This window comes from Nuphar pumila, chromosome 14 (genome assembly GCF_984573655.1).
Source record: "Nuphar pumila chromosome 14, dmNupPumi1.hap1.1, whole genome shotgun sequence".
In the NCBI taxonomy this organism is placed as follows: Eukaryota; Viridiplantae; Streptophyta; class Magnoliopsida; order Nymphaeales; family Nymphaeaceae; genus Nuphar; species Nuphar pumila.
In genome coordinates this window covers 71,544,894-71,560,052 of record NC_143262.1, presented here as the reverse complement: position 1 = coordinate 71,560,052, position 15,159 = coordinate 71,544,894, and the positions used below count along the sequence as shown (strand labels likewise).

Below are 15,159 nucleotides of genomic sequence, written 5' to 3'. Positions count from 1 at the left end.
TCAAATAATGTCGACCTTCCTTTTGGTCCTCATTCTCTCTGGAGACTTTGAAATACACAACATAAAGAAAACACTTGACATGACTATGTACAAATAAATATCTCAAAACACTCATAGTACTTACACTCATTTAAAGCAAAGAAGTACTAATGTACCTCAAATCATTAATTAGAATAAAAACAAAACTACAACCCAACGTTCAATGTACTATTGTAAGAAATAGACTTTTTACATAAAATATGTATTACTTAAAAACAATACAACGACTAGTGTACCCTCTATCTTACTCTTCTGGAAAAAGGTATTCTCGATCTTCTCTAAAAGATATTGTTGAAAAGACATAACATTTCATATTTCAAAAAGTTACAATTCCAAAATGTAACGACTACTTTTTATAAGCTATATAAACACACACACATAAACTATTCAAGAGAGAGGAATGAAATAGATGTGTGAGCTTACAAAGAGAAAAATATTCTATTCGTGATTTGAAAAGAGAGCCTTGAAAAAGAAAGAGAAAAAGAAAAAGAAAGAAAAGAGAAAAAGTCAAGTCCAACTCTTTGACAAAGAGTATCCTCTGAGTGACAAACAGAACATTCTTAGAATCCTTCATTCGTGCATTCATATCATTCTGAAGGTTCTATAGGAAGTATTGTAACTCTGTTTATTCACTGTACTCCTTCTTTGTTTAAAGAAGTAGACCTCTGTGAAAGAGGGTGTTGCCCTTCTCTGTTGAGAGAAGAAGACCTCTTGGGAAGAGGGTGTGCCCCTTCTCTGTTGAGAGAAGAAGACCTCTTGGGAAGAGGGTGTTGTACTATTTATCCGGTAACTCGGATGTTATAGTGGAATCTCAAGTGGTTTGCTTGGGGACTGGATGTAGGTCTGGATATTGACCGAACCAGTATAACTTCTGTGTTTTATGTGTTGTGCCTTATTGCTTAATTATTTTATTTTATCGATCATTATCATATTTCACTATTCACCCCCCCCCCCTCTAGTGGAATTTCATTGATAACTTAATATTTTCATGTGCAAACTATTAATGACACGATACAATCATTTGAAGCATGCTTTCATTATACAATTTTACATGGAAGTCATAATCAAATTGAAAGTAACTAAATGCAAGCATGAATACAATTATATCAAACATTGCAATACATCATAATCATTCATATCAAACAAATGACAAACAAGTACCTGCAGCAAACACACTTCAATATTTTACTAACTACTATCATGTCTAGCATGGACTCCGTACTCCAAAAATAAGAACACTTTCATATTCATACATTGAAATCATGCTCAGCATGATCTCCGAACTCCAACAAAGCAACCCTAAATATCAACAACTAAGTGAGTGTGTGAACAATAAAGTGTTACATCTAATAAATTAAATAACATGTGATACGCTTGCATCACTTACTCACCATGGGTATTTACCCGATTTGCATTGTTTTTGTCACTTACTTACCACAGGTGGTTGAGCACAAGCTGGTTCCATTGAAAAATCTACACAAAAAAATATTGTTTTAAAATGAAGTCACCACAAAAACAAAAAGAGGTTGTTCCGACAGGGAGGTCGACTCCCCTGCTGTTCCGGCAGGGGGTCGACCCCCTTACGGAACATAAGGGGTTAACCCCCTTACAGAACATAGGGGGTTAAGTGACCCCCTGTTCTGGCAGGGGGTCGACCCCCTGCCTGTTCCGACAGGGGGTTAAACCCTGCCGGAACATGTAGAGGGTCGAACCCATGCCGGAACAGGCAGGGGGTCGACCCTTTGCCGGAAACCCCCTGCTGTTCCGGCAGGGGGTTAACCCCCTGCCTGTTCTGGCAAGGGGTTAACCCCCGGAACAGGCAATGGGTTAACCCCCTGCTTGTTCCGGCAAGGGGTTAAGCCCGTGCCGGGGTCAACCCCCTGTCGGAATAGCAAGGGGTCGACTCCCTGCCGGAAAAAGCAGGGGGTCGACCGCCTGCCGAAAAATGCGGGGGGGGGGGTCGACCCCCTCGTTTACCTGTCTCTGGGCGGCGGCGAACGGCGGGGCCTGCTGACGGTGGGATCGGCGAACGATGGGAGTGGGCGAACGGCGGGAGCGGGCAAACGACCGGAACGGGCAAACGACGGGAGCGGGAGTAGCGAAAGAAGAAAAGGAAAAGTTGTCTGGGATTAGGGTTATTCGAAAATTAGCTATGGATTAATTCTGTCGCTAAGCCAACGTAAATCAAATTTACGAAAGTATCGACGGAATATAGTTCGTCGCCAATTCCGTCGCTAATTAGCGACAGAAAATCTTTTGTCACAAACGTCGTCGCCAAATGTTATGGGCGTTACGACAAAACAATATGTCGCAAAATCCATCGCTAATTAGCGACGGATGTTGCGACGGAATATATTTCGTTGCTATTTTTGTAAACTTCATTCATTATATCGACATATTTTTTCGCTCGTTAATCCGTCGCTAACTAGCGACGGAATACTTCCGTCGCTAAAGTCCGTCGCTAACAACGTATTTTCTTGTAGTGATAATAGCTTACAAATCGATATTAACAAACAAAACAATATCTCACAAATCTGTAATATGTTACTATAATCGTGATTTATGATACATTGCATATACTGAGTGAATGGACGATACTGGATGGGGTAGAGACCCTTCCTAGTATATGTAACCAAGCATTTTTGTCAATAGGTCTCAGTGTCCTACAAATATTTTTAATTTTCCAACCGTCAAAAAGCCAACATCCACCTGCAATAACAAAACAATGCCTTAATGGCACTCACGGTGACATACGTTCTTCAACAATAGCATGATGACATGGAAAGGTACTCACGATGCCTTAATGGCATTTGTTTGAATGTTTGTGCATCATTGTTTTTTCCATACTGCCTAACGAAAATGAAGAATAAAAGAATACTGTAAAAATAGATGGCCGACAAATCTCTCTATGACGCCCACCAATGATCGAACCAGTCGATCAATTTATAGTTATCTTCGTAAGGTAAGAACGAACTCAAAAATGTTTTATAACATAAGGCAGAACGAGAAGGCAACAATGTGTTGTAACATAAGCTAAAAACCAAGACGGAAAGTTGAAATTGAACAAGAAGATATTTTTGTGGAACTCATATCTATCTTTTGGGAAGACATTTCAGCCAAAACGCATATCTATCTTTTTTATATGTTATTTATATTATAAAATCATCATGAGTAACATTGGTATATGAATTATCATGAGTCTCAAGGTATTTCCCCGTGTACTCCGAAACACACGAATTGTCTTAGGAAGAAAACACAGGATCCCCTCCCGAATCAGGCTTCTCACGCTGGACACCCCACCCCACCCCACGTTTGATCATCCGTTACACGTCACCAACACAAATCTTCTCCCGTACGGAATTCAGCCAACACAAAGCAGTACTTTTACGTCGAATATTCGCACATTAATTACGCCGAATGCCACTGGCAGAACGTGAGGACAGGAACATTAAGGCAGATTCATCTTTCTGTATTTTCATTTTTGCCCTCAACCCTTCTGCTAAAATCAATCCCGCCATTAAAAAAGAAAAAGAAAAAGGAGGAAAACGAGAGCACAGAGAGAAGGAAAACTGAAAAAGTATTAGCCGGAAGTCGAGGGGAACCAGGGCGGTCCGGACAAAGAAGTCGTCGGGAAACTCTCTTCAGGCGCCGGAGTCTGAACAGAACCACCATGAGGAGCGGCGGAGGTCGAGGCGGAGGTCGAGGCGGAGCCTCCGGTGATGGAGAACAGGTACTGATCCAGGAGGCTCTGAGGCCGGTTGGGTGCCCCCGGGATCTGCAGCAGCCGGAAGTACTGCAGGTAGTCGTCGCCGAAGCTCGTCACAGCCGGAGAAGGGTTGGCTGAGGCGGTGGTAATGGTGGTGGTGGAAGAAGAAAGAAAGGCCGGGTGAGGAGGGAGGAGGCGGACGTTCTCCGGGAAGTTGAGCTTGGCGCGGTTGCCCCTGAAGCGGAGGGCGGCCTCGTCGTAGGCTCGGGCGGCGGCCTCGGCGGTGTCGAAGGTGCCGAGCCAGACGCGGGCGGCCTTGTGGGGGTCCCTAATCTCCGCCGCCCACTTGCCCCACGGCCTCTGCCTCACCCCTCTGTACCTCCTCCTCTGCTCCCCTCCTCCTGACGCCTCCTCCGCGCTCGCCGAGCTCCTCGTGCTCTCCTCCCCTAAGCAAAGACCACCACAAAATGATCAGTTACTTTTCTCTTTAGAAATCGAAATCGAGCTGATGGAGGAAACCAAGATAAAAAAAAAACGTATTTGCAAGAAATGATGGTTTGGTTGTAACAATTAATGGTAGTCGTATGCTGGTAACGAAATTGATGAGGCAGGTGGCAATGATGTAAAAATGAAGTTTGGAGAAGCTTAGGATGGCAGAAAGCTTTTTTGTGTTTTTTGTCTTTTTGCTCTCTCTCTCATAGTTAGTTGTGGTGATAAGAACAGGCTACTTTAATTTGATCCAAATTTTAATGAACAACAGAAACAATGGTCAGTCTTATCGGTAATAATAATAATGGTGATGAGATCATTTAACTTTTTCGACAAAATTGAATGGGTCTGTTCAGCATTCATGCGTCGGATTCTCCTTCTTTGCTCCTGTTTTTTATTGTGTGTGTGAGACGAATGCTATCAGTATCAGTGGGGATCGGCACAAATTGGATACGCTGCAGGCCTAATCGCCTATCTTTAATAAATGTAAAAAAATATTTAAAAGTACTTTTTAAATATTAATTAAAAAGTATTTTAATGGTTTTTTTGAGCCGATATAATTGACACATAATATTTTTGGGCCAATACAGAACGATTCAATTGAATATTGGTATCTGTCCGATATAGCTGAATTCGGTGGCCCGACGATTCAGGACTGATACCTATGCTGAAAACATACAGATGTAATTGATGGGATTCTTTCTAAGCTTTGAAAAAACGTGGGCTCTTGAAGTTGGTTTCTTTACCAAACTCTTTTAATCAGGTAGAAGAGAGAGATCGGTTTGGTTTGGGGCTTTCAGAAGAAGACTAATAGTAGGTCGGATTTGGAATCGATACCCAAAAGTAGGTACACATATCCTTTCAAGACAAGCATGTGCGCAGAAAAATGTTTTCCTTGGTTTGCTTGAATGGTATAGCAGATCAGTTGATCTGCCAAATCACATTGAGAAAGTGATTTGACATCCTCACTGTCTATTACGGTGATCAATGGTCACCGTTACGCTGCAAATGATGATGTCATCTTTAACTTTTTCATGGGACTCATAATTTGCACAAGGACTATAGGACTGATCACTTAAAGTGATTTGACAGATCTTATCTTCTTGAGTTGTGATTGGAAGCCCTATGTGACTCCTCTAGTAATGGTCCTTAGCCAAAGAATGAAAGAAACCAAGGGGTCCTTCAACTATTCGACTATCATAAGGACTCTACTTTATTATAGAATGGATGGTCGGGATGAAGTACGTAGGCACCGGAAAGTTACGAAATTATGAAAACGCGTATACGTGTCCTTGTTTTTACTCCAGACAGAAAATGACCTATTCCCATATCCCTGGTCCAGTGAAGAAGAAGCGGACTTCATGTTTTTAATGAGAAACATGGAAGATGCTAACAAACAGGGTACGCAACTAAAAATGAAATGTGCTTCTAAACAATGTACAGTCTTATCATAGGTTCATCCCTTTTTAGATTAAGCTTCTTAGGTTTCATTCAACACTAGAAAATATTGGACCGCATAAGTACGAGCATTATTTGACCTCACAAATGTGTTCAGCATGGTTTATTTATCAGAGAATGCACTTTGATTCAAGTGGTTTTAACGTAAAAGTATGATCTTCGATGCATTGTGGATGGTAGAATTTAGTAGTCTGATGAAATCTATTAATACAATATCATGAAACTATTTAAAGCATGTTTTTAACCACACAAACCATATAGATCATATCCGTAAGATTTGATTAAAAAATAATCCAAAGAAATGTGAAGACTATGCTACGCCTCCATGGTAGCCAATATTTTCTCGTCATGCCCAGTGTCTAAATCACATGTATAACTTAGAACGCGTTAATAATCTACATAACATTTTTTTTGGATTGGATCTACATGATAAGATGCAATAGGTTATATGATAACATTTGGCATGATACAGTCTCTCTCTCTCTCTCTCTCTCTCTCTCTCTCTCTCTCTCTCTCTCTCTCTCTCTCTCTCTCTCTAGGATGCTTCAAGCTAACACCTTTAGCATGTAAGTGGCTCACCTTGAATCCAGAATCATGTGATCATATGACCCCCAAAAGAGAAAACCAAACAATTGGGCAACTGGCATGACCAACATCTTGCAGAATCACCCAAAGAATCGAATCAGAGAAAACGGACATGTAAATGGCTAGATGCACATTCACTTGTTAATCGAATAAGAGAAAATGGCTCTGCATGCGCTAACACGACATCACAGTACCTACCACCATAAAATTCTAGGACATCTAGGTCTTTCCATCACAATATATCAGCCACCACTAAGTCCTAAGTCCTCTCTCTTCTCTTATAACGAGATGAAGCAGGACAAATAGGAGAAGACCATGGGGAGCTGTAGGTACTCTTTTGCCATGAAAGGGACTAACACCGCCAATTCAAACACTTACCTTGAGAGGAGGAAGAAGAAGGCAGGAATTGCGCGGGGAGGGATGAGGAACGCCCCATCTCCTCCGCTTCCACCTTGAACGGCCTGAACGGCACCGCTGATAAGTCCGGCATCGCCGCCTCCCCCGCCGGAAACTCCTCTTGCTGCCGCTTCATGCCGTAAACTGAGCTCCCAGCCTCCATTGATGCTGTCCGGAACCGTGGAGGGAACCAGTCCGGGCGCACCGGCGGAGGCGTCTCGCCGGAGACGACTCGGGTCAGCGCCGAGACCATCAAGAACATCTCCTGCTCGCTGCCGAACAGGGGGAACCGCATCTCCTCCGTCGCTTTCGGCGGTGGCGCCACCACGTCCGCCTGATCGGCCTCTTCGTCAGCCCATCCGGCGGGGATCCTCTGCCAGTCTTCGCCGGAATCCTGCTCTCCCGCCACTTTCGTACAAATACAATCCACTTAATGAGGGTGATGATGCTGGCGGCGGGAAGTCAAGGTAAACAGATATGGATGATCAAGAATGGAAATAGTCGCACAACGGCTACTTTTATAGCTTTCGTGAATTCAAATAATCCACCTTGCTTCGAACATAACACAAAACCCGACCCATGCATTAAAAAACGTACCAGTTAGGGGTGGCAAAATCTGACCCTACCCGCCAACCGGCTTCTTAACCGGGTTAGGGTTTGGCTTAAACGGGTTGACCCACCTAACCCGTTTATTAAACGGGTCGTGTTCGTGTTAGGGGTATGCCAACCCGTTTGTCCCGTTTAATAAACGGGTTAGGCGGGCGGGTCAACCAGCAACCCGTTTATACATATATTAACTTTCTTTTATCGTGTCTATGTTATCGGGTCAACCCGTTTACACGAAATGTGCACCTGTGCGGTTATCATGTCTATGTTATCGGGATGACCCGTTTAATAAACGGGTCACCGTGTCATGTAATTGTGTCATGTCGACCCGACCCGTTTATTAAACAGGTTATGTTGGGTTACCCGTTTAATAAATGGGTCGTGTTCGTGTTTGCCACATCCAACCCGTTTAATAAACTGGTCGTGTTAGTGTTGAGGTATTTTGATCCCCCGACCAGACTCCATTGCCACCCCTAGTAACAGTAATACCCTTTATAGCAAACACGACACTAATTTTTTGTCATAATTAGCGACAAGAAAGGGGAGAAAAAAATTCTACGTTTTCTCATTTTTGTTGGGCATTTATTTGTGGTAAAAGTCGGGTCAGGCTCGAATCCCAGAGGGTCGGCGCATTGCCGACTTAGTTGGACCGGGACGGACGCGTTCATATGGAGGAATACTTTGACTTCCTTTCTTTTGGTTTTTGCTTTTTCTGGTGTTTTCTTTTACTCGTTCCTTTGATGGTTGAATGACGAGAAGGGCCGTAACCTTTTAGAGAATGGCGAATGTGTCCCTGTGCATGGACATGGAACCCAGTCGGACCTGGATCTAAAAGCAGACCCAACTTAATAAGCAATCATGACTTGACCCATTTGCGTCCCTTTGGTACAGGACTTGGTCAGATTTCCCACAGACCGGCATCCATTAGTCTGATTCAGCAAAGAAATTCACGTTCAATTAATTAATCCAGACAGAATCGATTTTATGATTTGATTCTAAATGTGACCCGATTGCATGCTGATGTATGATTAGGATACATAAATAACCAGACGGATCCGCATTCAGTAATGGGTTTCCATAATATGACCCGTTTCACGTCTGATTAAGTAGTGAATATTGATATTTGATCTCTCAAGCAAGTAATAGTGAGTATGACTCTGAATTCTGTACAAGATGATACGTGTAGTCAATCAGACCCAAGCAGTTCTTGATCCATATCCAGCCCCCATGTTCCCCTACGTAGTCAGGTTCAGAGCCAGGTCTAGAAAAGGCATTACCCAATTAGGACCAATTTTTGTGTTTGTAATTTTCTGTTCCAAGTAGATAACCTTGAAAATGAGAGAAAAAAAATTTATTATATTGAAATTTTCATATTCTAAGACTCCTGTTCAGAAACTGTTGTATAGAACTAAGTTTACCAAATATCAAGTTTGGATCATATTGGATATTCCACTTGAATCTCATAGCCGTATGAGTCCTGGTCCAAATGGTTATTGGACCTATGGACGTATCCAAACCAAAGGGGGCTCCGTGCGCCCGTTGGTAGGAGCTGTCAGTGCACGTCTCTTTGTGGTGGGACGTTGCAGGTTCAAAACCTAGTGGTAAGTTGAATAATAACCGGTGGGTCTGCTTAACACCAGCTTGACTTTAAAAATAAAATAAAAATTATGGGCGTATTCAAGCGACTCGAGTCCTGGGACGAATGATTTTTTATTTAAGGGTAAATCGGTCTTTTAATTTAGAAGCTCGGTACGAAGTCCACACAAATCACTAAAATCGTAACTTTAATTGTTCCTCCCCAACATGGCTATCCGCTATATAGAGAAGAATTCGGATTGGAATTGGTTTCTTACAGTACCGACATGACCTGAGAAATTCCGGATATCACAACCCGCTTCTGCGATCCGAACACGTCTTCCCCATCTTTTTCGTCTTTTATCTTTTTATTAATCTAAATGTGCGTCACGTTGCCTTCCAAGTCGCACCACATTAAAAAGTCAACGTGTATGCACATAACTTTTGACTGTTTCTAAATAACCATTTTGCCCTTATAAGGATATCCACAGGCCCATCTTGATATCAGGAGCCTGACACAAAGTCCACCCTTAGGCATTGACGATTGAATAGCTACTAGGTTTTTGGTTTTTCGATTTGGGAACTCAGGACTAGCATGTGTTTATGTGAAAAAATAAAATTAAAAGATGGTACGGGCATGTTGAAGACTAAAAGCACTTGATCCTGTATAATTAAGTTGTTCTGAGTTGGAAGAATTAGAAATGGAGTATCAATAAAAAGAGATTAAGTAGCCTTTCATGGATTAAGCAGTGATCAACATTTGATTGAGCACTACAACAAATCTGAGGATTAGCGACAACCTTAATCCATCGCTAATCTGTCACCAATCCGTCGCTAAATAGTTTAACGACAGATTAGCGTCAGCTTAGCGACGGATAGCTTTCATCGCAAAATTATAGTCGCTAATTAGCGACATAAACTATTTATCATAAATTTTGTCACTAATTTGCGATGAATTAGCGAATGTCATGATTCATCGCAAGGCCGTCGTTAATATACAAAGATTTTGGTTTTACGATGGATTTTAATTCATCACTAATTTCATCGCTATTGTAGCGACAAATTAAATCCATCATAAAAGCATTGACCGATTCACATTTGCGACAGATTAATATTCGACCATAATTCATCGCTAAATTGGACGCCGATAGTAAATTGCGACGAAAAATATCTGTCGCAAATAAGAAAAAAAATTTAAAATTTTGTTTAAAACATAAATATCGAGAAAAAATTCTCGTGATATAATTTATATTTTCTGTACAATTTATATTTTCTGTGTATAAAAAATAAATTACATATAAAAAGCAACTAAAACAATTTATCGATCCACTATAATTTTCGTCAAGTTTTAATTATTTACAAGTGAACATTTACATTTTTTAAACAACAAGAAGGTACAACAAATTCAACACATGAATCTAACCATAGCCAAGATTCTGTGCGTCATCTTCTTCATTGTCTCAATCTGCCCCTTCAGCTCCTCTACACTGATTATCTTCAGCAACCTATAAGAGAAAAGAAATGTTAGTATTGATAAACAAAATATAATGAAATAAATTATATGCAATGTACCTAAGTTAAGGCAATCAAAGTAACATAAAATCTAACGACATGCAATACATCACATGAAACTTTCATACCTAAGAGGCACCTGCAGACGAAGTTCCCTTGTCCTCAAAAAAATTACACAACTCATTATGAACAACGTCAGAAATTGCTTCATGCAAATAGTCACGCATTGTGTCCTTAACGAGTTGACGTACACCATCCCAAGAATTAGGCGGGTCAGTCAGATGCTTGGAGCTGAACTGATGGGAGAACTCTATGAACCGTGACTGGAGGAAGTAAGGACTGGTGATGTGTTCATATTACTCCCAAACCCAAACACACGACCATTTTCAGGTTTACCTGTTGCAGTCACCCATCCTGCAGGATCAAAAGGTGAATGCTGAGTGGAGTCATCGCCATATCGCTTTACCATCTGTTGCTCATATGACTCCTACAAAGTAATGATTACAATATGAACTAATAATTAAGAATTACAATGTTTATGATAACTTGTATATTATAATATTTATTAATACAATAAATACATACTGTTGTCGTTCTCGCCTTCTCTGATATGAACTCTCCCGTGGTCTTACGTTTATGTATTTCAACAAACACATCATTGTATGACACAATGCCTTCTTTTTCTGTTTTCTGCGAAGTTAAATGATAAAAGAATTATTTAACAGGTTTGCAACAATACTTATAAAATTGACAATATATAGATTGATGAGTTACCATTTTCTTCAGATGACTCCCAAAAGTCCTAGATCCACCTGTGTGTAGATGGACATCGAGCATTTTCGCTCGGTTTTGTGCAGCCTTCGCTGAGCGGTTTCAAAATTCATGCCCCACCCACTTGTCGCACATTGCATCCCAAACATCTGACCTAATAGTAGGAGGTCCATGGCCCTTCCACTGCAGTGGATCATCTATCCCACCATATGTTTTTCTTGCTGCAGTCTTCATATTGTGTAGCATGTCTGCAAATCGATTGACAACCACCTTCTGTCATACCTTCATCGCATCCTGCTCCTCCATCGTAGTCGCGAAGCGATTCAAAGCCTACAAATATTTTCAGAAAGTTAGTAGACATGACTATAACAAAAAATTAAATATGAAACACATTAACTATGAGAAACGATTGTATACCATCAATGAAGACCACAATCTATCCAACACCTCCTCCGGGTACTCTTTTCATTGAGCGATTGATCCTGGTAGATGTTGAACTAGTGAATTCCTAATCTCTCATATGACTTCTTGTGACTCGAATGTCGCGCTGCACATGAATTGATACACATTAACTATCAATATATAATATTTATAAGATAAGTATAGGATAAGTGAAAATGAAATACTTACGATCGATTATCGATATACACTATTTGAATGAGTATTCTTGTGTCAGACTAAAAAGACCCTGCATCCAGTGTTGTCTCGTGACTTGTATGAACAACTGGTGTAGGTGGGTCATGTGCAGGCGAAACATCATCTGTAGTAAAATGAGTTAGAAATTCACAAAACAAGCATTTAAACTAATCAAGTATACAATTAGTTAAATGATATACCTAGCAAAGCAGCCGGTGAAGATGAATGTTGAGACTGGCTACCACTAGATGATCGACCACTGTAACCTCCACGAACCATATTCTAACAAATAAAAACTGTTATACAATACATTCAAACATTGCAATACCTTCAAATCATTTAAATCATTGCAATATATTTCAATACATTCAAATAATTCAAATCATTCACATCAAATATTGCAATACATTCAAACATGTTACAATATATTCAAATCATAATTCTATACGTATCGAAGATACATTCTAACAAATAAAAAATGTTATGCAATATATTCAAATATTGCAATGCCTTCAAATCATTCAAATCATTGCAATACATTTCAATACATTCAAATCATTCACATCAAATATTGCAATACATTCAAATCATTCAAACACATTACAATACATTCAAATCATAACTCTATACGTATTGAAGATACATAATCAAAGAATAAAAAATGTCATGCAATACATTCAAACATTGCAATACCTTCAAATCATTGCAATACATTTCAATACATTCAAACATTGCAATACCTTTAAATCATTCAAATCATTGCAATACATTCAAATAATTCAAATCATTCACATCAAATATTGCGATACATTAAAATCATTCAAACACATTACAATACATTCAAATCATAACTGTATACTTATCAAAGATATATTCTAACAAATAAAAAATGTGATGCAATACATTCAAACATTGCAATACCTTCAAATCATTGAAATATATTTCAATACATTCAAATAATTCAAATCATTCACATCAAATATCGCAATACATTCAAATCATTCAATCACAAGAACTATGATGCATGCATTAATAACTTAATATTTTTATGTGCAAACTATTCATAACATGATACATTCATTTGAAGCATATTTTCATAATACAATTTCACATGGAAGTCATAAACAAATTGAAAGTAACTTCATGTAAGCATGGATACAATCACATCAAACATTGCAATACATTCAAATCATTTATATCAAAACAATGTCAAACATGTACCTGCAACAAACACACTCCAATATCTCGCTAACTACTACCATGACTAGCATGAAATCCGAACTCCAAAAATAAAAAACACTTCTATTCTCATACATTAAAATCATGCTCAACATAATCTCTGAACTCAATCAAAGCAGTCCTATATATCCATAACTAAGTGAGTGTGTGAACAAAAAAATGTTGCATCCAATGAATTAAATAACATGTGATGCACTTGCATCACTTACTCACCACAGGTATTTACCCGATTTACAGTTTTCAAAGTCTTCGTACAGTTTTTCCCTACCTTGTGAGGTTGCGATGCGCTCGAGTGTCTACTAGTGTAAATGATATGGGACTCGGGCTGCAGAGTCAAAAGATGGATGTTACGTAAAACTGCAAAAGTGTGAAGACTTATAAGGTTGTAGTCATACTAAAGAACGGAAAGTGACACAGGTATGACCCCTGTCTGCCATTCTACTGCCGGCCTCCCGACAACCATAGAGAGAGAGGGGGCAGGGGGCCAGCAGCCTGGATTTGCTAGGAGGGAGGGTGCCGAGCACCCCCCCTCCACTCTGCTCTTTTTTCCTTGCCGACCTGGTGCGGCAGCTGAAGCCGCAACCCACCCCCTTCCACCTCCTATTTTTTTTCAGCCAAGAGGAAGTGTTGTTTGACTCTTCCCCTCCTTCCTTCACTTTGTGTGAACATAGTGGCCGAACGCCATTGTCCATTCTCACAGGAGCCCCTCACCTCTCGTCCCCCTCATTTTTCTTCCTCTTTGATTTATGGCAAACCCACTTGCCATGGGTTGTGCCTATCCCTTGAGTCACCCTACCGAGCTGAGCTTGATTTGAACTGAAGCCCAACCTGGTTCGCTTAGCTGAAGGGCTCAGTCCGTTCTGAGATGGGGCCCTTCGGCAACCACAGAGAGAGAGGGGGGTGGGAAAAGCGGCAGGGGGCCACCGGCCTCCCGGCAACCACAAAGAGAGAGGGGAGGGGACGACAGGGGTTGTCGGCCCTCCAGGAACCCGAAAGAGAGAGAGAGGGGGGGGGGGGGGGGGTCCGACAACTACAAAGAGAGAGAGGGGTCGAGAGATGCGGCAAAGGGCCACCATCCACCTGTTGGCCTCCCACAAAGAGAGAGGGGAGGGCACGACAAGGGTTGTCGATCCTCCGACAACCCGAAAGAAAGAGAGGGGAGCGGGCCCTCCGGCAACCACACAGAGAGAGGCAAGAGATGCGGCAGGGGTCGACAGAAGGAAAAAGAAAAGAAAAGAAGAAGAAGATAGAGGGGTGGGGGGTCACCTACGGTTGTCGGATGGGAGGTCGAGGACCGACGGCGGTGGGCAGGCGGGCGGGCGACGGGAGATCGACGGGCAAGCGACAACAAAAAAAGAAAGGGAAAAGAGGCTTGCATTAGAGATTTATGAAAAATTTAGCGACGGCCAAATTTCGTCGCATACTCCATCATAACTTTGCGACGGAGTAGCGACATAAAATTTCTGTTGCTGAGCTGTCGCACATTTACGATGGAGTTTGAGACAGAATTTGGCTGTCGCTAATCCGTCGTTGTTTCTGTCGCTAATTCAACAAATAATTTGAATGTTAGCGATGAATATTTTTCTCTCGTTAATCCATCGCAAATGAGCAACGAAAAAAATCTATCGCCGTCGTTAATTGAAGTTTTTATTGGAGTGGATGGTTAAAGGTTAATGACATTAAAAACATTTGTATAAGTCACTTTATCCAAATAGTTGTTAGACAAATGGCCTAAACATTTCAGACTTTTTTCATCTGAAAACAAAAAGTTATCAAGATTCGAGATGGGATCATTCTTAGCCGATATCAAAAGTGCCTTTAACTCATTTTAGCATAACACTTCCTTTTCTCGTTACTTTTATGGTTTGGACGTCCCGTCCCGTTCCATCCGGTTACTAGCCCAGAGATGTCATGTCGACCATCGGCATTCCCACCCCACCACATCAAGAACACAGTTTTCTTATTTTAACAAAAGTCATAAAAGTAGCCAAACACAATAAAGCTGCATCAATTGATGTAATTTTACAAGCCATGCAAAATGTGTGGATCAGTTGAAGAAGGGGCAAATCATCACATCACGAACTCGATCGTTGACCGAACTGCTTTCCATGGAAGTACTCTTTCTTTCACATAACACAAATAGGTAG

General features: G+C 40.9%; 1 protein-coding gene across 1 annotated transcript; it reads right to left on the bottom strand.

Annotated features, from left to right (window-relative positions):
* Window positions 1–3,530: 3,530 nt before the first annotated feature.
* Window positions 3,531–7,163, bottom strand: LOC149816950 (uncharacterized). Its single transcript, XM_089987513.1, has 2 exons — window positions 6,656–7,163; window positions 3,531–4,191 (listed from the first exon to the last, which is right to left on the bottom strand). Exons 1-2 carry the CDS (start codon window positions 6,966–6,968, stop codon window positions 3,620–3,622), a joined length of 885 nt encoding a protein of 294 aa, XP_089843639.1. The 5' UTR covers window positions 6,969–7,163; the 3' UTR covers window positions 3,531–3,619.
* Between the last annotated feature and the right edge of the window lie 7,996 nt (window positions 7,164–15,159).